The sequence below is a fragment of the Podarcis erhardii genome, assembly GCF_964252035.2.
Source record: "Podarcis erhardii genome assembly, chromosome: 15".
NCBI classification, from domain to species: Eukaryota; Metazoa; Chordata; class Lepidosauria; order Squamata; family Lacertidae; genus Podarcis; species Podarcis erhardii.
The window spans coordinates 8573376-8597387 of NC_138505.1; the positions used below are offsets into that span (position 1 = coordinate 8573376).

A 24012-nucleotide genomic window follows, 5' to 3' on the forward strand; every position below is an offset into this window, starting at 1 on the left:
CAGCAGATGTTGTGACAGTGAGTGGAGTGCAGTTATTATGCTCTGCAATGCTGACAGGGCAGGATTTTGGAAGATAGGTGGATGGTACTTCCCCCCCCCACTGGCGCCATCAGAGTGGGACTTTGGGGCAGAAGTCCAGGGCCCCACTCAGTGGAGTGGGCAGCCAGGGTCCCCTGATACACCAGGCCTGGCTGAGCACATTTTGGAGGAGGTAATGTAATGCACATTACTATCTAATGACCCCTCCCCCAAGACCATTAAGTCCAGAGTATAACATTACTAACCACTGCTGATTCTACACTGTGTGAAAAAAACATGCCCCGTGGCTCTCCAGAACAAACTGTATGTGTTTCCTTGCCTTTGGAATACAGTGGTAACCTCGGGTTACATACGGTTCAGGTTACAGACTCCGCTAACCCAGAAATAGTACCCCAGGTTAAGAACTTTGCTTCAGGATGAGAACAGAAATCGTGCTCCAGCGGCCCAGCGGCAGCAGGAGGCCCCATTAGCTAAAGTGGTGCTTCAGGTTAAGAACAGTTCCAGGTTAAGAACGGACCTCCGGAACGAATTAAGTACTTAACCTGAGGTACTACTGTACTGGTACTTCTTCTTTTTTCACTGTTATGGAAACCAAGCCCATTAATTGCCTAAATATCTTATGATTAAGAGACCCCTAAATGGACAACAGAAAATATGTTGGGGAAGATGCAAGTTCTTACTAGGTGGGATGAAGGCCAGGGTTAGGGACCCTTTGACCCTCGAAATGTCACTGGACTACAACTCCCATCATCCCTGATCCCTGGCTGTGCTGGTTGGGGCTGATGGGAAATAGAGGCTCAACAACGTACAGAAGGCATCCACTTGAGGACGAGATTCTTAAAAAAAAAATGCATAGAAATGGATCTCTGGAAGATCCAACCCTCCAGCAAAAAAAGTTAAGTGCATTTTTTTCTTCAAAAACCATCAAGTTTCTAGTCCTTAGGAAAAGGATGGGATAGCTCAAGTCCTCCAGACACTGTTGGCCATACACCAACACAGCAATTGGGGCCTACAAGTACTTGACCATAATGTGTGCTCGTTACTTACAGCAGAAGTTGGGGAGCAACTCTGGCAACTCGAGATGTCGCTGGACTCCACGTCCCATCAGCCCCAGCCAGCATGGCCGTTGCTCAGGGATGATGGGGGTTGTAGTCCAATAACACCTGGAGGGCCACAGGTCCCCCACCACACCCCTGCAATAGTGAGAGAGCCAAGAATAAAGTGGGTCACAATAGTGAGCCATAATAGCCGCCTCTGGCCTCTTATGGAAGCAGGAATCACGCCAGACGCTCTTCTCACACCTTAAGAATTCCTCAACCTCTTCCTTTCCTCTCTAGCTGGATGAACTTCAGGAGGTGCTGGAGAAGCTGCAACATAAGAAGGTCTCCACTTGGGAGAAGAAATTCAACCAAGTTCCCAAGGTACCGGGCGCTGCCTGGATAGTTGCCCGATAGATGCAGGGGATGAGGGCCAGGGAGGGAGGGATTGGTGCGAATGTTGGACCAGTATTGTCCCACTTCACACAGGCAAGGTTTCCCCAAAGGATTCTGGGAACTGTAGTTTACACAGGCACGGCTTCACCCAAAGGATTCTGGGAACTGTAGTTTGTTAAGGGCCCTGAGGATTGTGAGGGGGGGACCCTTATCTCCCTCACAGAAATACAATTCCCAGAGTTCCCTGGGAAGAGGGATTAATAGCAAAACTGCTCCGCCCTCCACCCTTAACAATGGTGTACCCCTTGTACAAAGACCCAGGGGAGGCCGGTGCCCATTGGGCTTGATAGGGGGCGAAGCTGGGAGCCCAACAGCAGGTGGCGCCAGAGCAAATGGCTGACGGAACTAGAGCCAGTTTGGGGCAAGTAATCCTGGCTCTGCTCTTCTCCTCCTCCCTCGACAAAGGCAGCACGAATTAAACCACTGGGCAAAGTTTAAAGCAGGCTTCCTCAACTGTGGCCCTCCAGATGTTTTGAGACTACAATTCCCAGCATCCCTGACCACTGGTACTGCTAGCTAGGGATCATGGGAGTTGCAGGCCAAAAACATCTGGAGGGCCGAGGTTGAGGAAGCCTGGTTTAAAGAGTTATGGCTCCCTGCCCCCAAGAATCCTGATGTCTAGGATGGGCAGGAGCCTGAGACGGGCAGGAATGTGCGGGCAGAAGAGACAGGGAGGGATGATGATCTGGGAGGAGTGAGGTTCTGTGCCCCCCCCCCGTGAGGCAGCTGGCATCATGGGAGGAAGAAGGGGGTCACGATCAGGAAGACCGTGCAGCCAGAGCAAGGGGGAAAGGAGTCGTCGTCGAGAGAGGAGCTTTAGGAGGTTCCGGAGAGCTTGTGGAGCTCCCAGAGGTGGTCTTCAGAAACGCCTGCCCAGCCCACCTTGCCATTGTCTCCCCGCTCAAGGAGGGGGCTGTAATAATAATAATTTTTTATTTATACCCCACCCTTCCCGGTTCAGAAAACCGGGCTCAGGGCAGCTAACAACAAATTTAAAACACTTAATTGATGCAACAGAAACCAGCATAAAATACAGTATAAAATGTGAACAATAAATTCAGAATTCAAAAATCAATTTGGGGGGGGAAATCCATTCAATAAACATTAGATGATCACCAGGGCTGGCTGGCTAAATTAGTCCTATTTGGGCCAGCGAGGAGACCGGGGGAGAATTAGCTGTGGGATCCCAGAGTGGGTAATCTTCATAAAAAGGGAAGGAGGAGGGAAGGAAGGGGAATAAAAGATCAGGCTAAGTTCAAATTGAAAGCCAGGTGGAATAGCTCTGTCTTACAGGCCCTGCGGAAGGATGTTAAACCCTGCAGGGCCCTGGTCTCATGGGACAGAGCATTCCACCAGGTCGGAGCCATCACTGAGAAGGCCCTCAATAGCGATGGGAACAGTTAAAACAGCTTCCGGTGAACTGTGGGGTGCTCAAATTAAATTCCAGTCGCTTGTCCTCATTGGTCCAGGAATGGTCAGGACATCTGGGAACTGTAGTTTGTTATGGGCACCGAGTTCTCAGGAGGAGAGCCCTGCTCTCCCACCCCAGAACTACAATTCCCAGAGTTCCCTGGGAAGAGGGATTGACTTTTTCAACCATCCTTTTCTCACAGTGTTCCTTCGGTGACCTGTGTGCCGTCAGGAAAGGCGCCCGGATCGGCAAACTCTGCAACTGCCCCCGCGGATCAGCCTGCAATGCTTTCCTCCTCAAGTGCTTGTGAAATTATGGGATTTCGCGCCACACCTGTCCCTCCCCACCTGTGTCGGCGACTTCCCGCTTCCTGCCTCATTGCAACGCACCAGCTCCATGAGGGGGCAGGTGGTGCTCTGGGGAATTGGGCAAGCTTCAATGGAACCCTGGAACCGGGCTGGGGAAGAAATAAAAGGGAGCTTCTGAGCATGTGCAAAGTGGTTTTTTTTCTGGAAATCTATGGGTGGGTGCTAAAGGGAGGGGGCAATAATTCGGGTTAAAGGAGGTGGGTGACACAGCCTGAATGGCTGGAAGACCAGGAAAAGGGAAATCATATATTTAAAATACAAAGGATTCAGATTAATAATAATAATAATAATAATAATAATATATTATTTGTACCCCGCCCATCTGGCTGGCTTTCCCCAGACACTCTGGGCGGCTTCCACAAAGTTCAAAAATACACTAAGATGTCACACATTAAAAACTTCCCTAAACAGGGCTGCCTTAAGATGTCTTCTGAATATCAGGTAGTTGTTTATCTCTTTGACATCTGATGGGAGGGCATTCCACAGGGCAGGCACCACCACCAAGAAGGTCCTCTGCCTGGTTCCCTGTAGCTTTGCTTCTCGCAATGAGGGAACCGCCAGAAGGCCTTCGGAGCTGGCCCTCAGTGTCCGGGCAGAATGATGGGGGTGGAGACTCTCCTTCAGGTATACTGGACCGAGGCCGTTTAGGGCTTTAAAGGTCAGCACCAACACTTTGAATTGTGCTCGGAAAAGTACTGGGAGCCAATGTAGGTCTTTTAAGACTGGTGTTATGTGGTCTCAGTGGCTGCCCCCCGTCACCAATCTAGCTGCCGCATTCTGGATTAGTTGTAGTTTCCAGGTCACCTTCAAAGGTAGCCCCACGTAAAGCGCATTGCAGTAGTCCAAGCGGGAGATAACCAAGGGAGCCTGCCTGGCGCTGTGATCCTGGACGGCAGAGGTACATTTCTCCAGCCACAATGAACACGATGAACATTAGCGCAAGGAATGCACACCACATCACTAGCAGCAGCAAAAAGCAAGAGGTGCTTCACAACCATTTCATGGTTTTATTAAATGCTAGACTGGCAGGTCTGTGTTGAGATGCCCTGGTCAGGCTTGCAGCTGCTAGCAAACCGTCCAGCCACCCTAATCTTGAAGGCTCACATCCCCTCAGTGCCCATGCACATTCCCAGAAGAGGACTACTCAATTCCTGCCCTGTGTATTGGCTATTTAGTACCTTCTGGCTGGTCAGTGAAAGCAATAGGATGCTGTGGGTGACACAGAGGACTTTGATTTCATCCAGTGGGGATCAGTAACCTCACAATGCAAACGACACTTGGGAGTTTGCTTCTAGCTACTCCCACCCGCCTTTGGGTTTCAAAGATTTGGGGCTCTTGTGCCAGGAACTCCCAGTGGCCCCTCTTAACACAGAAGAACATAGGAAGCCACCTCATTTCGAGTCAGGCCATTGCTCCATCTAGCTCAGCTTTGTCTACACTGACAGGTAGAGTCCCTCCAAATCTCCCTCAGCCCTACCTGGCGATGCCAGAAGGTGAACCCGAGAGCTTCTGCACTCAAAGACGAGTGTGCAGCCTGCAAATTTTCACACATTGCTTTTGATTTCACGGGTGTTCCACACACAAAAAAATCAGAAAGAGAGGTGGGCTTGAGGCACTGGGCTTTTTGTCACTCTTGCCCACTCACAAACCGCCCCGCCCCACGACAATGGAACGCCTAAATTCCCTGTCCTCTCAAGCCCAGGGCTCTGGGCATGACCCACCCACCCAAAAAAGAATCCTGGGAACTGTAGTTTTTTAAGGGTAATTCTGTGGTGGGTAAACTACATCTCCCAGGATGCTTTGGGGGAGCCCTGGGCATTAAATGTGCTGTGTGTATGCAGGCCAAGCTGACAAAATGCAAAGGTTGTAGCCAAACCCAAGGCATAGAGGTTTCACCAAGGTGCCCCATTCCTCCCTTTACCATCTCTGCTCCCCAGTTTTTTTCAAATGCAGAATTTTGCCTGCTCTGGCCTCAGTTCCACCAAGCTAAACAGATCCAGTTCTGTCCCATTTGGCTTCTGCTGGGCCACACAAATCTGCCAGCACAGAAAAAGAAAAGAAAAATCTATTTGCCAGCAACGGTTACAAAGCAGAGCACGCACGTTCGGAAAGCTTCATCGTGCTTTTAATCACATTGAGGTTTCTTACAGAGGAATCCTGTAGGGACGGCTGTTTAAAATAAGCCACAGTAAAGTTCTGGCGGCACCCCCCACCCCACCCCAGACAATACGCAGGACGGCTTTTTTAAAAAGCCAAAATAGAGCTACATTTTCCACACCCTCAAAATGAAAGGGCTTTGGAACTGCATGAATAAGGGCAGAGATCAGTCACTTTCCTTACAAGATTTAGAGATGCTCGCTGGGGTTTCTGGTCTTTAATAAAACAGTGGTATGACTAGGGAGGTGCCGGGCTTGCTCCTTTGAATCCAACACAGTCTAGAGAGGCCGAGGAGTTTGCAACAGATTTGAGGCCACGCAGCAAACCAAGTCAGGATGCACCACAGACAATGTGGGGAGCGGGACTGTTCTTCGTACAAGTGCCCAGGGTGTTCAGAAAACAAAGCAAGTTGCCCATGTTTCAATGCAACAGTTTCAGTCCAAGTGCCTTTAGGTCCCAGGTGTGGGAAGCAGCATTCCCTAGTGGCCAGAAGTGATGGGGGGCAAATACTTTCCAATGAGGACGGGGTGCCCGTTCTCTCCTCCACGCAGTCCAATGGAAGATTCATTCCCACCGCTGCCCCCCAACCACTGCCGCTAGGTTCTGTTCTGAAAAGAGCGGCGAGAGACCCCGTGCCATTAGATGGATTCTATCTGCTTGCGCACTTTCTCCAAGGCTCTGCGGTCGAGCATGCGCTGCCGACATACCACCAGCAGGGCGAAGACGGCCGCCACGCCAAGCATGGCGCCCTCAAACTTCCAGAAGATGCGAGCTTCCATCTCCATGGAACGGCAGCTGCAAGGAGAAGGCAAGGTGAGCACGACCCTCTGCTGATGGAGACACAGAGGAGGGAGCATGCAGAAGGGAGCGGTGTGCGTTCCCATCCCAAGATGCCCCACACGACACAACAGCGTAAGGGATGGCTGGAAAGGGGTGTTGGTTAGGCCCCTCACCTGCGAGTCGGAGCACAGAACGCATCAGAGAGGTGAGTTAAAACAGGCTGGCTGCTCCCTCTAGTGGCAAACTGAAGAGCCAAGTGCCGCGGCTATGTGACTAAAGGTTGAAAGGGGCAGAGGGACTGAGAATAATAATAATAATTTATTATTTATACCCCGCCCACCTGGCTGGGTTTCTCCAGCTACTCTGGGCAGCTTCCAACAGAATATTAAAATACAATAACCTATTAAACATTAAAAGCTTCCCTAAACAGGGCTGCCTTCAGATGTCTTCTAAAAGTCTGGTAGTTGTTTTTCTCTTTGACATCTGGTGGGAGGGCGTTCCACAGGACGGGTGCCACTACCGAGAAGGCCCTCTGTCTGATTCCCTGTAACTTGGCTTCTCACAGGGAGGGAACAGCCAGAAGGCCCTTGGCGCTGGACCTCAGTGTCCGGGCTGAACGATGGGGGTGGAGACGCTCCTTCAGGTATACTGGGCAGAGGCCGCTTAGGGCTTTAAAGGTTAGCACCAATACTTTGAATTGTGCTCAGAAACGTACTGAAACGAGATGAAAGCTAGCTCATGGAAACTCTGGCGTTTGCAGAAGAACAAATATTGGGTGGGATCTTCAGGGATTAGTTCCCCCTGCAAAACAAGCCTTCTCAGCGGCCATGGAATGCTGTCTGTCAGGAGGAACAGAAAACCAGCGGGAGGGTAGGAATGGGAAGGAGTATTCCAGAGAGACAGGAGAGCTGGTTGGCTGTCACCAGGGCAGGGGTATTCAAAAAGAGAAGAGAAGAGAAGAAAAACCTTCTTGCTTCTCAGCTTTCAGACTGCCATGATTTCCCCCCATTTAACCCAGAGGCTTACAGGGCTCTTCCTGCTTCAGTAGGAAGTTGTTAGCAGCACATCTGAGGGCCATCGAGGCCAACCCCCTGCAGTGTGGGAATCTCAGCTAAAGCATCCATGGCGGATCAGTTACAGTAGGGGTTGCAGGGCAGTGGAATTGCAGGCAAGAGATTGCAGGCAAGAGGCAAGATCAGGGACTTCAGGGACACATGCCAGCCAGGCACAGCCAAGGAGGCTATGAATCAGGGCTGGTGAGGTGTGTGGCCTGAAGAGAGCCTTAAGGGCCAGATAAGAAAGCTTTGGAGGGCCGCCTCTCACTGCCAGAGGCTCGCCTTCACCGCCTTCCTGTGTAACTGATCTGCGACATTAGTAAGCACCCCTTGCTCCAGCAGGGTCTGCTGCTGGCCACTGTCAGAGGCAGCACCCCAGGTGGCAAGGCACACTGCTCTTCTCCTCCCAGTGAGCTCACCTCTTGTATTCTCCCTTCTTGGAAGCGCTGCAGTTGATCTGCTCAATGAAGCCCGTCACGCTGCATTCTGGCATCGTTTTCTACAACCGAGAGCACATGTTTCTTTAAATAACACAGCTGCCAAGCGCATGCGATTCAGTGCTTCGGAAAAGCTGTTGCAATAACCAACCGAGGAGCTGATCACTTCTGACCGGGGCATGGGGAACCCACCCCTTCCCCATTCTGGTTTAATAGAATATTGGCTTTGCATCACACAAAGGACCCGGGTTCAACCCGCAATGGCATCTCTGGGGCTGAAAGACAGCCCTGCCTGAATCCCTGGAGTGCTCCTGCCAGTCAGTTTGAAGGCAATATGAGCTTGATGGACACTGGTCTGAGTCACTGTTAAGGCAGCTTCCTATTTAAGTTAGCCTTTTATTCAGAATCTTGAGGACTAGCACGTTTATTTTTAAAGGAAGGAATACAGTATAGATCAGTGATAAAAGCATCTGGTTTGTATGCATAAGGTCCCAGGTTCAAGGCCTGAGATCTGCCTGTAGGGCTAGGAAAGATTCTCCATCTGATACCCTGGAGAACTGTGGACATGTCAGTGTAAACCAGGGGTCAGCAACCTTTTTCAGCAGGGGGCGTGTCCACCGTCCCTCAGACCATGTGGTGGGCTGGACTATATTTTGGGGGAAAATAATGAACGAATTCCTGTGCCCCACAAATAACTCAGAGATGCATTTTAAATAAAAGCACACATTCTATTCATGTAAAAACACGCTGATTCCCGGACTATCCGCGGGCCGGATTTAGAAGGCGATTGGGCCAGATCTGGCCCCCGGGCCTTAGGTTGCCTACCCCTGGTGTAAACCATACTGAGCTCAGTACTGGCCTTGACATCATTCTACCTTCTGTGTTATTATTGTATTGAAGCTTCTGTGTCCATTATCTTATTTTGTGGCATTAAACGCCACAGTGGATAAGATATGTTTGAAAGTGGGAACATCAATCTCTTTTGCACATATTTTAGCAAGCAGTTAAGGTGTTTCATTTTTACCCTTGCCCAACTTTTTGTTCCTGTTGGGAGGTTCACTTACCACCTGAAAACTCTGGCAGGGAGCGCACTGCTGGGTCACCACGAAATCCTCGCTTTGCCAACACGGCGTGGCCCCAGGCAAACTGGCTGCAGGAAGCCAAAGAGGAGATCAGGAGTCAGCTTCAACAAAACAGACACACACAGCTCTTTATGCAGCGCAGAGTTAAGCTACACAACTCACGCTCGCAAGCGGCAGCAGCGGGCACTAACTTGGATGGCTTTAAAAGAGGCTTAGGCAAATCCATGAAGGAAAATGCTATCAGTGTTTTTACTAGCTAGATAGGCCATTGGCCTGACCCAGCAGAACTGCTCTTAGTTTTCTCCCTCTATCATAACATTAGAACTCGTAGGCATCCAATAAAGCTGAACATTGGAAGATTCAGGCCTGTTCCGCAGCGCACAGTTAACCTGCGGAACTCATTCCTGCAGGAAGCAGAGATAGCCGTCAATTTGGATGGCCTCAAAAAAGGATTAGACACATTCACGGAGCTGGACCGTAAAGAAGGCTGATGGCCAAAAAATTGATGCTTTTGAATTGTGGTGCTGGAGGAGACTCTTGAGAGTCCCATGGACTGCAAGAAGATCAAACCTCTCCATTCTGAAGGAAATCAGCCCTGAGTGCTCACTGGAAGGACAGATCCTGAAGCTGAGGCTCCAAGACTTTGGCCACCTCATGAGAAGAGAAGACTCCCTGGAAAAGACTGATGCTGGGAAAGATGGAGGGCACAAGGAGAAGGGGACAACAGAGGACGAGATGGTTGGACAGTGTTCTCGAAGCTACCAGCATGAGTTTGACCAAACTGCGGGAGGCAGTGGAAGACAGGAGTGCCTGGCGTGCTCTGGTCCATGGGGTCACGAAGAGTCGGACACGACTAAACAACAACAACAAAGGCTATCAACGGCTACTAGTCACAATGGCAACGTTCTGCTTCTACTGTCAGTAGCGGCAATACTTTAGAGCATTATATGCTAGGAATTTTGAAGGTGGGCAGAGAACTATTGATGTCAGGCTTCCAAGACATCTGGTTGGCTACCGTAAGAACAGGATGATGGACTAGATTGGCCACTGGCCTGATCCAGCCATAGGGCTCTCCTTACATTCTGCTGAGCATCATACTCAAGGGTGTTTTGAGAAAATTAAGGGCTACACAGCCAGGGAAATGACACGCATTCAGATCTTTTTCAGCACCATTTTATGATACGTCTCCTGCCCTCCACTCCATCTCGGTTCTTCCAGACAAAAAAACAACAACTAGAAAGCAAACTACAACACAAACTCACATAGCCAAAACAGATACAATTATCCTCTCTCACCTGGGTTTTTCCCATCACTTTCCAAAGCCACTTCAGCCAACCTGCAAACAGGACAGAAGAAGAAGGAGAGAGAGAGAACATTGCAGAGAGATTAAAATGAGAGGTAATGGGGACAACAGGCTAATCTGTCACTTTAAAGATGATTGTGGCCAGTCCTGGTGGATAAAACCAAAAGCCTATCTAGTGCCGTTTCTCACAGTGACCAATCTGTTGCTCCAATGAAGTCCACAGGTAGGGCAGAAAAGCCACAGCTCTCCCACAAGTTTGTCCCCATCATCTGATTAACAGAGTCAGCTCCAGTTAAATTGGTGGAAAAAATAATTAAAGATCACGTTGCAAGATACAAAGAACAAATCTTGGTGAAGAAGAATCACACAGCTTCCGCAAAAGCACAAGGCTTGAGACTTTGTAGCTTAGGGGGTAAGCGGGGGAGCCATTACTTTTTAAAGTGATATCTCACTGTTTTCAATGTATGGTGTGAACATGGTTCCAGGCAAATACATTTAGAGAATATTTAGTGTTGGTTGCTGCCTTCAGAAATGCACCTAAGATAAAATACCTTGTCAGGTGCAGAGGGTCATTTTCCTCTCGTTTTGTTTCTTAGACATGACTTGCAGCAAAGCATCAGACGCTTAATCTTAATGTTGTAAGCCAAAAATGGCTTATCTTCTGAGTTAAAAGGGATCCCTGACTATTAGGTCCAGTCATGACTGACTCTGGAGTTGCGGTGCTCATCTCGCTTTATTGGACGAGGGAGCCGGCGTACAGCTTCCGGGTCATGTGGCCAGCATGACTAAGCCGCTTCTGGCGAACCAGAGCAGCGCACGGAAACGCCGTTTACCTTCCCGCTGGAGCGGTACCTATTTATCTACTTGCACTTTGAGGTGCTTTTGAACTGCTAGGTTGGCAGGAGCAGGGACTGAGCAACGGGAGCTCACCCCGTCACGGGGATTCGAACCGCCGACCTTCTGATCGGCAAGCCATAGGCTCTGTGGTTTAACCCACAGCACCATCCACTTCCCATTATCTTCTGAGTTACGCCAATACAACTCGAGAGTCAAGAGGAGTTAGGAGTCCATTGTTGTTTACTGCAAAGCAATAGGTTACAGTCGAAACTTTTCGCAAAACTGCAACCCCACCCCAGAGTCAGGGCGGTGGTATTTATAACATTTCAAACGAATGTCCAATCCTGCATTGCCAGGGATTGGACTAGATGAATCCCAGGGACCCTTCCAACTCTATAATTCTATTATTATTTGTTTATCAAATTCTTCTCCCAGAATTACATTTTCCAGAGCTCCCAAGGAAGAGAGAGTGCTTGCTAAACCACTCCGGGAATTGTAGCTGGGGGGGGGGGAATAGGCGAGTCACCTAAGGGCTCTCAACACCCTTAGCAAACTACATCTCCCAGAATTCTTTGCGGGGAAGCCATACAAAATGGTATAAAAGCGATTTAAAGGTACAGTGTGGACTTACCCTTGCGGCGCTCAGGTGACCACCATTCACTTGGAAGCCCCACTTTCCCCTTCCCCCAAAATGCCCGAGGCCCTCCACCCACCCTTAGCCCCTCGCAACTTACCCGGGGGCAGCAACGACGAAGCCCACAAGCGCAGCTATAGCCAGGCGCCATCTTGGCCCCATCTTGTTATGAGGCGGGGCTTCCTGGCACCTACTTCCGCCTCACTCATAACGCTCACGCGGGGCATTCTGGGAAGAAGGTTGTTGTTGGCCTCTTACGCACGCACTGCGCACGCGCGGGCCGATTCCGGGGAGGGGAGGAGTTCAGTTCTGCCTCAAAGAGGTTTCAGCCCAGTCTCTATGATGCCTTTATAGTGATTTCCGGTCCTCTGCCGCAGCTGGGAGGAGCCGCCATGTGCGGGGCAAAGAGTGGTTGTTGAGAGTTTGTAGGAAATGGTTGGGAAGTGAAATGATGAGAGTGATGAGGACGAGACACTTTCTTTTGCTGCGGGGGTTTCAAATAATCAGGTCCTCTAACCTCGCGCCTAGGGAGCGTAAAAACTTTAGAACCTTTTTTTAATGTACGTGTTACGTACTGGGACGCAGGTGGCGCTGTGGGTAAAATCTCAGTGCCTAGGGCTTGCCAATCGCATGGTCGGCGGTTCGAATCCCCGCGGCGGGGTGAGCTCCTGTCGTTTGGTCTCAGCTCCTGCGCACCTAGCAGTTCGAAAGCACCCCTAAGTGAAAGTAGATAAATAGGAACAACTAAGTCAGTTCTTGGTATGAGCTTTTAGCTCAAAGTAGCTGTTTTACTACAAAGGAATTTCAGAAATAGACTGGAAAGAGAAGCTGCTGAATTACAACTTATCACCAAACTTAAAACCATGGAGAAACCTGGTCTGAACAAAGACCTTGGATTCTTATCTCATTATACATGACAAAGCCATTTTTCACCTTTTCACCCCTTGCTTTTTCCTGTAAGACCTATTGCAGTCGTTAAGAGTCGTCAACAGGCTCATCACAGCTATCTGCCAATCACCCATTCCCACCACCCTTCTGAGTAATACCCCTCCCCACCTTCTCACTATATAGAAGGGTCTGGAAACTTCTGTTTCAGTGTATCTGAAGAAGTGTGCATGCACACGAAAGCTCATACCAAGAACTGACTTAGTTGGTCTTTAAGGTGCTACTGGAAGGAATTTGTTTTGTTTTGACTATGGCAGACCAACACGGCTACCTATCTGTAACTAGATAAATAGGTACCGCTTTATAGCAGGAAGGTAAACGGAGACCTGGGAGAAGAGAGGATTGAAGAAGATTGGAAGAAATTTAAGATGTATTTACAAAAACATTGTAATTTGGTTGAAAGTTAAGAAGGATGCTAGATTATAAAAAATTGGCCACCACTAAACTAGATTTGAATTCGATGATAAGTGAGATTAAAGAAAACATAAATTTTTTGGAGAATTGCTAGATTATATTTAAATGAGTGGATACAAGACCGTAAACAAGTTGATAATTTGCTTGGAAAAACGTTTTACGATGAAAATGGGAGCGGGAGACGTGAGGGAGTCCAAAGAATTGATGAAACCACGTTGTGTTGGAAGTAAGATTGTTTATTATTTGTGTATTTGTATTCAAAAACTTTAATAAATATTTATTTTTAAAAAAGGAAGGTAAACGGCGTTTCCGTGTGCTGCGCTGGTGCTGGCTCGCCAGAGCAGTTTCGTCACGCTGGCCACGTGACCCGGAAGTGTCTCCGGCCTCTTAAGTGAGATGGGTGCACAACCCTAGAGTCGGACACGACTGGCCCGTACCGGCAGGGGTACCTTTACCTTTTATGTACTGAAGTTCTCACCCTGGGCCAGCAGGGGGATACTGTAGATAGTTATGCAAATGAAGGATCGAAAGTGACGTTCAATGATTGGATAGTTTTAGAAAGTTGTTACAGTAACAAGGTACTGGAGCTCTATATAAGCAGGCTGACTGAGCCCTTCAGTTCAGTTCTGTTTCAGCTTACAAATAAAGAGCTGCTTTGGAAGAATTGCTGTGTCGTCTAATATGTTCACCCATAGAATTGCTGTGTCGTCTAATATGTTCACCCACTGCTTTGGAAGAATTGCTGTGTCTTCTAATATGTTCACCCACAACTTAACAGTACGCAACCACAGCGGCTATAACTTTAATAGTAAAAAACTGGAAAGGTGACTCAATCCCCACAAAAATTGACTGGCAAGGGAAGATGATAGAATATTTAGAACTTGTGAAAATAAATGGGAGAATAAGAGGGAAATCAAACCAGAAAGTGAATAAGGATTGGATAATATTTAAAGAATATCTTAAAAAGTACTGTGACAATGCAAATCTCCTGACAGATTCAGACTGAATCTTGAATTACAAGGAAATTGTAAAAGCAAAAATTTCTCTTGATATGCAACAGGAAAAAACAACAAGAAGTGCGTATAGACCCTCAATGCGTAAAAAGTACAATAAGGTGAATCAGAAGTCAGTGTGTGTAATGTTAAACGATATGTTGTTACTGTTAGTGTCTATGGTTTGTTTGTGTTGCTTTTTGGTTTATGTTTTATGTAAATTGTTTTGCAATAAATGAATTAAACCAGGCATCCCAAACTCGGCCCTCCAGATGTTTTAGGACTTCTTCTTCTTCTTTTTTGGCGATCACTCATAGCTGAGTAAGATTGTCTTCCATGAACACGGTTTTAACAATGAGTCCGTAAGTGACTGTGGAGGCCAATTCTGGATCCACACATCCTTCCAGAGTGGGGACATAGGTTTCCGGGCGTGAGTTGATCACAGTGTGGATTTGCCAAGCATGCCTTCCTCCTAGCACATTTTGCCCTTGTGTCCTGAGTTCGAGTGCCTTCAAAGCCCATGACACCTTTGGTAAAGGCTGTTCTCCAACTGGAGTGCTTGCAGGCCAGTGTTTCCTGGTTGTCAGTGTTTATACTACATTTTTAAGATTTGCCTTGAGACAGTCAATTTAGGACTACAACTTCCATCATCCCTAGCTAACAGGACCAGTGGTCAGGGATGATGGGAATTGTAGTCCCAAAAACATCTGGAGGGCAGAGTTTGGGGGGTGCCTGAATTAAACAAACTCCTGCGAAGACCCGAATCTGCCTGCAGATCTGCAGGTGCGACCTTCTTGAAATGCCTCCTCCCGCGAGGGAGACAGATGAACAGGTAAAAGGAAAAAGGCGGGAGAAAGGAGACTGGAAACCCTTCCAAACATACAGTGAAACTGGTTTAACTTGCCAAGCTAAGTCTTGTGTGTGGAGGCATGATATACTTGTGAAGCCTAGAAACTGGAGGTTGTAAATCAGGCATAGGCAAACTCAGCCATCCTGATGTTTTTTGGGACTACAATTCCCATCATACCTGACCACTAGTCATTGTTAGCTACAATTCCCATCATACCTGACCACTAGTCATGTTAGCCGAGTTTACCTATGCCTGGTGTAAATCCACCCTTTTAGATAATGCTAAAGTGGAATTAAGATTGCCGGAAGAAATATCAACAACCTCAGATATGCAGATGACACAACCTTGATGGCAGAAAGTGAGGAGGAATTAAAGAACCTTTTAATGAGGGTGAAAGAGGAGAGCGCAAAATATGGTCGGAAACTCAACATCAAAAAAAGGAAGATCATGGCCACTGGTCCCATCACCTCCTGGCAAATAGAAGGGGAAGAAATGGAGGCAGTGAGAGATTTTACTTTCTTGGGCTCCATGATCACTGCAGATGGTGACAGCAGCCACAAAATTAAAAGACGCCTGCTTCTTGGGAGAAGGGCAATGACAGGCCTAGACAGCATCTTAATAAGCAGAGACATCACCTTGCCAACAAAGGTCCGTATAGTTAAAGCCATGGTTTTCCCAGTAGTGATGTATGGAAGTGAGAGCTGGACCATCAAGAAGGCTGATCGCCGAAGAATGGATGCTTTTGAATTCTGGTGCTGGAGGAGACTCTTGAGAGTCCCATAGACTGCAAGAAGATCAAACCTCTCCATTCTTAACGAAATCAGCCCTGAGTGCTCACTGGAAGGACAGATCCTGAAGCTGAGGCTCCAGTACTTTGGCCACCTCGTGAGAAGAGAAGACTCCCTGGAAAAGACCCTGATGCTGGGAAAGATGGAGGGCACAAGAAGAAGGGGGTGACAGAGGGCGAGATGGTGGGACAGTGTTCTCGAAGCTACCAGCATGAGTTTGACCAAACTGCGGGAGGCAGTGGAAGACAGGAGTGCCTGGCGTGCTCTGGTCCAGGGGGTCACGAAGAGTCGGACACGACTAAACCACAACAGAAGTGGAATGCATATAGAGGTAAGGCAAGCAAACCACGGTTAGGTGTTGTTTCCCTTGGGCCCGTCCTCTTTTGCGAGCGGAAATGGCCCTTCTTCCGCCGGGGACTTTTCTCACTCCGCCCGCGACTTATTTCACGCCGCGTTTCCGACGTCGAGGCGGACGCCGCTGCCTCTGGAGTCGCGCTGAAATGACGTCTCTGGGAGGCGCCGCTGCGAGCGCGCGGGGTCCTGTTGTTGCACGTGGCGGCGGCGGCGGCGGAGGGGTGACGATGGCGCCTCTAACGGCGGGTGGCGGAGGTGGGCAGGTGGGTCGGGGCTGGGGCTGGTGGTGAAGAAGGGCTGGCTGGAGCCCCGGATTAGCTGGGGGGGGGGCGGGAGTGGGAAGGGGCAGCTGCCCCTCCCCCCAAATCAATAAAGATCAATAAAAAGACATAGCAGACAGAGGTTCTGCCCCCCCCCCCAAAAAAAAATCCTGGCTACGATCATGCATGGCGGGGACGATGAAGAGGTGGAGGGCGGTGGTGGGGTTCCGAGGAGGAGGAGGGTAGGGTTGCCAGAAAAATACAGTGGTACCTCGGGTTACATACGCTTCAGGTTACAGACTCCGCTAACCCAGAAATAGTGCTTCAGGTTAAGAACTTTGCTTCAGGATGAGAACAGAATTTGCGCGGCAGCGGCAGGAGGCCCCATTAGCTAAAGTGGTGCTTCAGGTTAAGAACAGTTTCAGGTTAAGATCCGAACGAATTAAGTACTTAACCCGAGGTACCACTGTACAGGACAGGGAGGTGCGGTCCGGGGAGGGGATATTACAGTGCCGTATAAGGTAAACAAGCTATAGCTTAGGGCCCCACTCTCTTGGGCCGCCCCCCTCCAAAAAAAATTATGAGTCTTTGTAAATCGTGTTTCTAAAGGAACTTTTGTGATTGCCAAATGCCAATGTGTTTGCATTGTTAAGTTTTTTATGAATGAAACATTTTAATAAAAAATAAAAAATTCCTTCCAGTAGTACCTTAAGAGACCAACTAAGTTCTTTATTGGTATGAGCTTTTGTGTGCTACTGGAAGGAATTTTTATTTATTTATTTTTGTTTTGCCTGCGGCAGACCAACATGGCTACCTACCTGTAACTGCAGTGGTACCTCAGGTTACATATGCTTCAGGTTACAGACGCTTCAGGTTACAGACTCCGCTAACCAGAAATATTACCTCGGGTTAAGAACTTTGCTTCAGGATGAGAACAGAAATCGTGGCAGCGCGGCAGTAGCAGGAGGCCCCATTAGCTAAAGTGGTGCTTCAGGTTAAGAACAGTTTCAGGTTAAGAACAGACCTCCGGAACGAATTAAGTACTTAACCTGAGGTACCACTGTACATCATTTTAAGTTAGAGCTTAATAATTATTTCACTATTAATATACTTCTTAATTGTATTTCACTATTCGTATACTTATTCTTAATTGTATTTCAGTTCAACAATTACTTTGATAAAATACATATTTTGTTGTGTGCAAATGGCTTTAGATACCTATTAGGTCCATAAATTACCATATAGCATATATCCAACACGAAAAACAGCGACAATTTGTTGTTGACAAAGGACAGCTGGACATATAAAGGGCCCCATTACCTTCAGTAGCTTAGGGCCTCATCAAACCTAAATCTGGCCCTGATCCCCCGCCCCCAAAAAAATCTGGTGCTGAAGTGATTTCAGAGCAACCCATTACAATCCACTGTAGCCTAACAGGATGGCCCCTTTGGAATTTGTCACAGCGCATAGATGCGGATTTGTAAATATGCCTGTGCTTGGCTACCCAGAGCTTAAATACATGACTTTACACACACCTTTTCAGAAATGTGCATTTGGAGGGGATCCCTAACTTGGTGAAGAAAAGAGCTGAATTACAGGACAAAACTATCCATACAGGACACAGCGTTTTACACTGAAATACGGGACAATCCTGTATTATACAGGACAGGTGGCAACCGTAGAGAGGGAGGTGGGATTCTTTGCCCTGCCCTCCCCCAGCACCTCTCCTCTTGGGAATTGGGAAGGTGATGGGCCAGGGTGCTAAGACCAGCATGGCCAAGGCAGGTGGTGTTCAGCAGCTTGTTCTTGAGGGGGTGGGTGCAGTAGAATGGGGTTGGCAGTAGAATGGGGCTTGCCCCTATGTGTGGCATTACATAGAGGACAGCTATAACTTTTAAGGGGGTTCATCAGTAGCTGGGGAGGAGTTGGGGGTGCATGCCTATGCTATGCCACCCAGTGGCAGACGGCCCTAAACGGCCTTGGCCCAGTATACCTGAAGGAGCGTCTCCACCCCCATTGTTCACTGAGGTCCAGCTCTGAGGGCCTTCTGGCGGTTCCCTCGCTGCGAGAAGCCAAGTTACAGGGAACCAGGCAGAGGGCCTTCTCGGTAGTGGCACCAGCCCTGTGGAACGCCCTCCCACCAGATGTCAAGGAATAAACAACTATCTGACTTTAGAAAACATCTGAAGGCCGCCCTGTTTAGGGAAGCTTTTAATGTTTAATAGGTTATTGTATTTTAGTGTTCTGTTGGAAGCCGCCCAAAGTGGCTGGGGAAGCCCAGCCAGATGGGTGGGGAATAAATACTATATTATTATTATTATTATTATTATTATTATTATTATTCTTCTTCTTCTTCTTCTTCTTCTTCTTCTTCTTCTGATGATGATGATGATGATGATACGTTGCCTCGTGTTGCCAAAGATAAGTTTGTAGCAAGGCAAGTTTAGGTCCACAGCATTGTGCGTGAAGTGGTGGTGTATTTTAAGATGTTTCTGTCTAGAACCAAGTTTGTTTTGATCGGCATATATGTATGCCAGAGCTTTCCAAACTGTGTGTCGCGACACTTTAGTGTGTCGGCTGCAGTGTGTCGGTGTGTCGCGTGAATGCTCCCTGCAAAAAGGGGTTTGTTTAACCCCCCTTTGGTAGTAAACTGATTCATTGTGTCACAAAATGAAGCACGTCTAAAAAGTGTGTCACCAACATGAAAAGTTTGGAAAATTGTGATGCAGGCCATTTAGCTGAATGACAGGTCGTGTTTTTTATGCTGTTGTCACTGGATTGTGGAATGCCCTTCCCTTTGCCATTCACGAAGAAGGAGCCATCATTTGGTTCACATGTCTTGCAAAAGCTTATCTTTTTGGCCAGGCTTTCCCAGACCCATAAGATTGGACTCTGTTTTACATGTGTGAATCCTCTGGATTTCTCTTTTATTTGATTGTATTTGCCTTTGTAGGGATGCGGGTGGCGCTGTGGGTTAAACCACAGAGCCTAGGACTTGCCGATCAGAAGGTTGGCGGTTCGAATCCCCGCGACGGGGTGAGCTCCCGTTGCTCGGTCCCTGCTCCTGCCAACCTAGCAGTTCAAAAGCACGTCAAAGTGCAAGTAGATAAATAGGTACCGCTCCGGCGGGAAGGTAAACGGCGTTTCTGTGCGCTGCTCTGGTTCGCCAGAAGTGGCTTAGTCATGCTGGCCACATGACCCAGAAGCTGAACGCCGGCTCCCTCGGCCACTAAAGCGAGGTGAGCACCGCAACCCCAGAGTCGGTCACGACTGGACCTAATGGTCAGGGGTCCCTTTACCTTTATGTGCCTTTCTTTTGCTGTTTTATAGGTTTTTAGGTTGTTTTCTCCCCCTTTTTAAATTATGTATTTGGTTTCTTTAGGCCAGGCGTCCTCACCCTTGGATCCCTAGATGTGCTGGGAAGAAGCGAATTTGTACCTTTCAAAGCTCTACACATGACCATGCACCAGCCTTCCTCACAGGTTTGCTCCCTTACCCATCCACACCACAGTGAATGCTTTGGTGAAAGGGTGGGATATAAAAGTGAAAAATAATACTACACATCTGAATTCTTTATGAAGGTACCCAATAGAGGGTTCTAGTCTTTTTTCTGAAGGATACACGACTTGCTCAAGTAATTAATTTTCTGTTTTGTATTCTTTTGTAGGGCTCTTCGCTCTGTTATAGGAGGCAATGCTGTACCGTGTTAACTTCCAGTTCCAAGTTCCGTTCAGTCTTTCGCCATCTTTCTTAACGGTTTTATCTGCATTCTGTGCTTCTGCGTGACAAAATGCCGAAAAGAAAATGTAGATTTTCTGTCGAGCTGCAGAGGAAGTATACCTGTTTCAGAAGAGGTAGAGATGACTTCGAAGGTGAATGCTTGGTTTGTAGACCGGGTACGTTTGTCTCTGTGGCACATAAAGGAGGACGTGACCTGCAATCACACATGGACTCCGAGAAACACAAAATAGCAATTCGAGGAGAAGCTTCTTCCGCAAAATTGGCAAACATTTTGGTAAAACCCTGTAACAGCAAATGGGAAGATGAAGTGACCGCAGCAGAAGGGACTTTCGCTTTTCACACCGTCAAACACCACCACAGTTACAATGTGATGACATGCACATCAGGCCTCTTGAAGACGATGTTCCCGGATTCCGATATTGCAAGGAAGTTTTCAAGTGCAAAAACCAAGACAGAGGCAATTGTAAATTCTGTATTGGCTCCTGATTGTTTGGAAAGCGTTCTGAAAAGCCTTGAAGAAAACGAAATAGGTTATTGTGGCGTTTCTACTGACGCGAGTAACCATGGTCCGGTCAGGGTGGTTGCAATAGTTATTCAGTATTTTGACTGGAAAAGTGGCGGTTTGCAGTCCAAAATAATTGAAATGAAAAGCCAACCCAATGAGAGCGCAGACACAATCTTTTCGTACGTGAAGGAAACTCTTGAGAGTAAAGGACTGCTAAAGAAATGCATAGCGTTCACAGGTGACAACTGCAACACAATGTTTGGAGGGACACAGCAGGATTCAGAAGGAAGGAGTGTGTTTGCAAAGTCGAAGAGTGAGCTGGATAACAAAACTTCACTTGGTGTGGGGTGTCCAGCGCACATTTTGAATAACTGTGTCCATCAGGCAGCAGACACGTTGGACGTCGACGTTGAGAGCATCATTTTCAAGTTATACCAGTACTTTCACATCTATAGAGTCCAGACGGAGCAGTTAAAGGAGTACTGTGAATTTGTGGACACTGAATACAAAAAGCTGCTGTCCCACAGCAAAACACGCTGGTTGTCGTCCTTTCCGGGCATCACTAGACTCATTCAAGTGTTTCCAGCCGTAAAGGCATTTTTCCTCTCGCAGAATAAACCGCCAACAGTGTTGCAGGAGTTTTTTGAGCATGAGCTTAGCGAGGCTTACTTATTGCACCTGCAGTCTCTGATGAGTATGTTTCACTCCTACGTTTTAGAACTCGAAAGGGAGAATAATTCGGTTGTGGAGATTCTGCAAGTTCTGCTTTGTGTCCAAAACATGCTCGCTGAACGCAGGAGAAACAGCTTCATGTCCCTCAAGGTCAAGAGCCTTCTGAAAGAGAAGCGTGAGGCGGGTCTCGGCGCGGAGTGTGACAAATTCTGCGCAGAGGTTAATAGCTTCTATGACAGCTGCATAGAGTATCTGGAAAAATGGATGGAGCCCATGAAGGAGTTTTCATGCTTCATGTGGATGTCTCTTAGTGAGTCGTTAGAGTGGGACAAAGTAGGACCTTCCATAAAGTATCTCCTGGACAGGGATGTGTCCATAGATGAGGGGAAGTGCTTCGATCAATTCTGCAACCTTGAGAAGTTTGTGGATCAGTTTAAAGGTGACAACGAGTTCATTAAGCTCCAGGCACACCAGAAATGGACCAAGTACTTTGAGACTTCCAAAAACGTTATGTGCCACTCGGAACTTTTGAAGATGGCCCAGGGTTTTTTTGCCCTCGCGTCGCATCCTGCAAACGCGGGGTTCTCTTTCTCCCTGAGCAAAGAGAGGAGCAACTTATCCTTGGACTCGCTGAGAAGCATGGTGCTACTGCAATATAATTACAAGCACGTTACTTGCAAGGAATTTCACGCCTATCTCTTAAGCAATAAGCAGCTGTTGAACAAGATCAGATCTACAGAGAAATACGCTTGGGCCAAACAGCGTCGGACAGAAGAACGAAGTGCCTCTGAAAGTGTTTCAGGAATTTCATACAGCGTACCGATGTATTGAAACACATGTTCTACTTTTTTATTGTAATTTGAGCACATTTACTTTCACAATTTGTTACGTATTCGATTATAACCACTTCGATTGTTTGTATTACTATTATTTGAAAATGAGAGTCGTCATAGCGATCCGTAGTTAAAGACAGAAGTCAGGAAATGTGTATTCTTTTTTGCTCTTCAAAATATGGCATCCCTCTGTATCTTGTCGTTTCTGTATACATTAGCAAGAGACGCTTCCCCAAGATGGCCGTCCCAGCTCAGATTGACTGGCTAGTTTGTTTATTTGAAATAATAGAGTGAGAGATGCGGGGGGCAGGGCGTGGTTGATTGCCTTTGGTTAACTGCAGTGATATTTGTTTGCATGTTTGGAGTTGGGGGGAAGAAGAAGAAGAGTTTGGATTTGATATCCCCCTTTATCACTACCCGAAGGAGTCTCAAAGCTGCTAACAATCTCCTTTCCCTTCCTCCCCCACAACAAACACTCTGTGAGGTGAGTGGGGCTGAGAGACTTCAGAGAAGTGTGACTAGCCCAAGGTCACCCAGCAGCTGCATGTGGAGGAGCGGGGAAGCGAACCCGGTTCACCAGATTACGAGTCTACTGCTCTGAACCACTACACCACACTGGCTCTCGATGGATTGTTGGGTCAAGTAAAGCACATTGATTTGTATGCTGTTGGTGGATCCTTGTTGACTATGGCTAGTTTTTAAACACTGCACCGATAAACTAGTTTGGGCCAAGACATTTCAAAACGCAGCAGGCAAAATAGCTGCCTTAAACAATCATAGAATCATAGAGTTGGAAGAGACCACAAGGGCCATCAAGTCCAACCCCCTGCCAAGCAGGAAACACCATCAGAGCACTCCTGACATATGGTTGTCAAGCCTCTGCTTAAAGACCTCCAAAGAAGGAGACTCCACCACACTCCTTGGCAGCAAATTCCACTGTCGAACAGCTCTTACTGTCAGGAGGTTCTTCCTAATGTTTAGGTGGAATCTTTTTTCTTGTAGTTTGGAACCATTGCTCCGTGTCCGCTTCTCTGGAGCAGCAGAAAACAACCTTTCTTCCTCCTCTATGTGACATCCTTTTATATATGGCGATTGGGCATTGGGAACGGCAAGCTTGGGAATGAACATACAGTGGTACCTTGGGTTACAGACGCTTCAGGTTACAGACGCTTCAGGTTACATACTCCACTAACCCAGAAATAGTACCTCAGGTTAAGAACTTTGCTTCAGGATGAAAACAGAAATTGTGTGGCAGTGGCAGCGGGAGGCCCCATTAGCTAAAGTGGTGCTTCAGGTTAAGAACAGTTTCAGGTTAAGAACGGACCTCCGGAACGAATTAAGTACTTAACCCGAGGTACCACTGTACAAGCATCCTCTGCTTGGTGAAATGCTCTCTATAAGTTGTCTCGTGCAGAAGCTGCCTGGATATTAAAATCTGCAGCACAAGGCCTCCTGTAGCATCAGGTCAGGCTGGGAAAGGACATCCTGCTGCTGTTAACTTTGCTGTCTGGTCTTTGACCATAATAAAGATTGATTGATTGTCCTAGCTCCTGTCTGAAGCATCAAAGAGATGCTACTAGTCAGTGTAGATGATTCAGAGCAAGATGGACCAATGGCCCATTCAGTAGGGGGCAATTGCTATGCCCCTCTTTAAATCAGCCCTTTACAGTGGTGCCCCGCAAGACGGAAAACCCGCTAGACGAAAGGGTTTTCCGTTTTGGAGGCGCTTCGCAAAACGAATTTCCCTATGGGCTTGCTTCGCAAGACGAAAATGTCTTGCGAGTTCCTACAGGGTTTTTTCCCCCCCTTGCCCTAAGCCGCTTAACAGCTGATCTGCTAAAAGCAGCTAAACCGCTAATAGCGCTAATCCGCTAAGCTGTCAATGGGCTTGCTTCGCAAGACGAAAAAACCGCTATACGAAGAGCCTCGCGGAACGGATTAATTTCATCTTGCGAGGCACCACTGTATTCACTCAGAACCATGTGGACTACAATCATATTACAGTGGTACCTTGGGTTACAGACGCTTCAGGTTACAGACTCCGCTAACCCAGAAATAGTAC

General features: G+C 47.8%; 3 protein-coding genes across 3 annotated transcripts in view; 2 read left to right on the forward strand and 1 right to left on the reverse strand.

Moving 5' to 3' along the window:
- The window catches only part of LOC309330068 (cocaine- and amphetamine-regulated transcript protein-like), a 6525-nt gene extending 3096 nt beyond the window's left edge, over positions 1 to 3429 (forward strand). Inside the window, exons 2-3 of the mRNA XM_081841489.1 lie at positions 1377 to 1460; positions 3146 to 3429. Coding sequence (XP_081697615.1) covers positions 1377 to 1460; positions 3146 to 3253 — 192 coding nt within the window. The 3' untranslated portion in view covers positions 3254 to 3429. The remainder of the gene's footprint in view (positions 1 to 1376; positions 1461 to 3145) is intronic.
- A 1985-nt stretch (positions 3430 to 5414) lies between these two features.
- JTB (jumping translocation breakpoint) lies at positions 5415 to 11838 on the reverse strand. The gene is given in 6 exon segments (XM_081841436.1): positions 5415 to 6263; positions 7723 to 7802; positions 8805 to 8890; positions 10118 to 10158; positions 11697 to 11760; positions 11763 to 11838. Coding segments are annotated over 6 exon segments (489 nt in total). The 5' UTR covers positions 11824 to 11838; the 3' UTR covers positions 5415 to 6106.
- A 4269-nt stretch (positions 11839 to 16107) lies between these two features.
- LOC309329862 (uncharacterized protein) lies at positions 16108 to 22034 on the forward strand. Its single transcript, XM_081841000.1, has 3 exons — positions 16108 to 16194; positions 19582 to 19681; positions 19867 to 22034. The coding sequence occupies exon 3, from the start codon at positions 19990 to 19992 to the stop codon at positions 21946 to 21948; it is 1959 nt and encodes a 652-aa protein (XP_081697126.1). The 5' UTR covers positions 16108 to 16194; positions 19582 to 19681; positions 19867 to 19989; the 3' UTR covers positions 21949 to 22034.
- The last annotated feature ends 1978 nt before the right edge of the window (positions 22035 to 24012 follow it).